We start from the raw sequence: 1,274 nt of genomic DNA, 5'->3' as shown, positions 1-1,274 counted from the left end.
TTTAAGACAGATAACTGGCAAACCAGACAACTGAACAATCTCACGGGAAAGAGTTTTGCACACAGCATCGTGTCACAGACATTACCTGCCACGTCCTGATAACTTGCGGATCAACTGAAAGAACGTTTGAAATTAGCAGCAATGAAAAGCGAACACTGTCACAGACTAACTCAGGCCGCTGCTCGATGCAGGAAGCTGCTTTCAGTGAGAGGTGAAGGAAAAAAGCTCTGACTCTTCTGTTTCGAGCTCAGCAGACACAGCAGCTCTCCGTTCTTCAAGTCCTTTAGAAGTAAAAGGTGGATGTGCCGCTGCTCCAGACGGCAGCGCTGGGACATACAGTAGTGTTGTTCTACAGGTGACCCTGATCTGAACATTTCGGATCCGGATTTCCTTTCAGATTTCCACATCAATGGAAAAATGAAGCAATGCTCGCTGTTCTTTTCTCTCCCTTTTCACTCTTCTTTCTGGAGACTGAAGAGGTAGTTTCACATTCACAAAGGGATATGGATGATGGCTTGGAGACATAAATATTAACATCATTTTGAATGATTAAAAAAACACCACTGAAAGCTTAACGTTGTGATTTTGCACTAAATTTGAAAACAAGGTTTCAAAACCTTTTGACTTGAGTCGGCTTTCGATGGCAGAGACATTTTATCAACGGTACGGAAACGGGTAAAGCTCAGCTCTCTATTTAGGACTCCAGAGGAGCCAAACGCTTGATCTCTATTTTCACAAATCTCAGGCATAGTACACGTGAAGATCCTGCACAGCAGAGAAGAGACGGGTCTGCTGCAGAGACGTTCCAAGTCCAACAAGACCGAACTAAGGAAGTGCAGTGGGATTAAAGCTGGAAACCCTCCATGGGTCCTTCCTGTTGCTGGAAGACAAACTGGCCTTGATTCTGATCCACCTGTGGAGCCAGGCTGGCATCCTCTTCCTCCACACCGAAGTAGTGTTCAATCAGGTCAAAGGCCTTCTGGTAGATCTCCTGGTTCTCGTGGCTCTGTAAAAACTCAATCTTGTCCAATCCTGAAAGAATGGAAGCAAACGCACAAATCTTCACACGACAGAAGTTTCAACACTGAGTGACAAAAAGCTCCTGTGAATATAGTTACAGCAGGCATTTCTAATCAAAGTGCTGCTGTTTCCATCCCTGTCTGTGTGCCAAAGTACGGCAGGGCCAGATACTGAAACAGAGTTCCTCTCCTGCATCCAGCAGCGTGTGTGTGTGTGTGTGTGTGTGTGTGTGTGTGTGTGTGTGTGTGTGTGTG

The 1,274-nt window shown here is 45.7% G+C and overlaps 1 protein-coding gene across 2 annotated transcripts in view; it reads right to left on the bottom strand.

Moving 5' to 3' along the window:
* Positions 1–355: 355 nt before the first annotated feature.
* kpna5 (karyopherin alpha 5 (importin alpha 6)) overlaps positions 356–1,274 on the bottom strand; it is an 11,207-nt gene continuing 10,288 nt past the window's right edge. For both annotated transcript variants that reach the window (XM_005753453.1, XM_005753452.2), the window contains exon 14: positions 356–1,032. In XM_005753453.1, coding sequence (XP_005753510.1) covers positions 845–1,032 — 188 coding nt within the window. In that variant the 3' untranslated portion in view covers positions 356–844. The remainder of the gene's footprint in view (positions 1,033–1,274) is intronic.

The sequence above is a fragment of the Pundamilia nyererei genome, unplaced genomic scaffold (genome assembly GCF_000239375.1).
Source record: "Pundamilia nyererei isolate P.nyererei 1_Seehausen unplaced genomic scaffold, PunNye1.0 scaffold00429, whole genome shotgun sequence".
Lineage (NCBI taxonomy): Eukaryota > Metazoa > Chordata > Actinopteri > Cichliformes > Cichlidae > Pundamilia > Pundamilia nyererei.
This window is presented reverse-complemented; position numbering and strand designations above follow the sequence as displayed.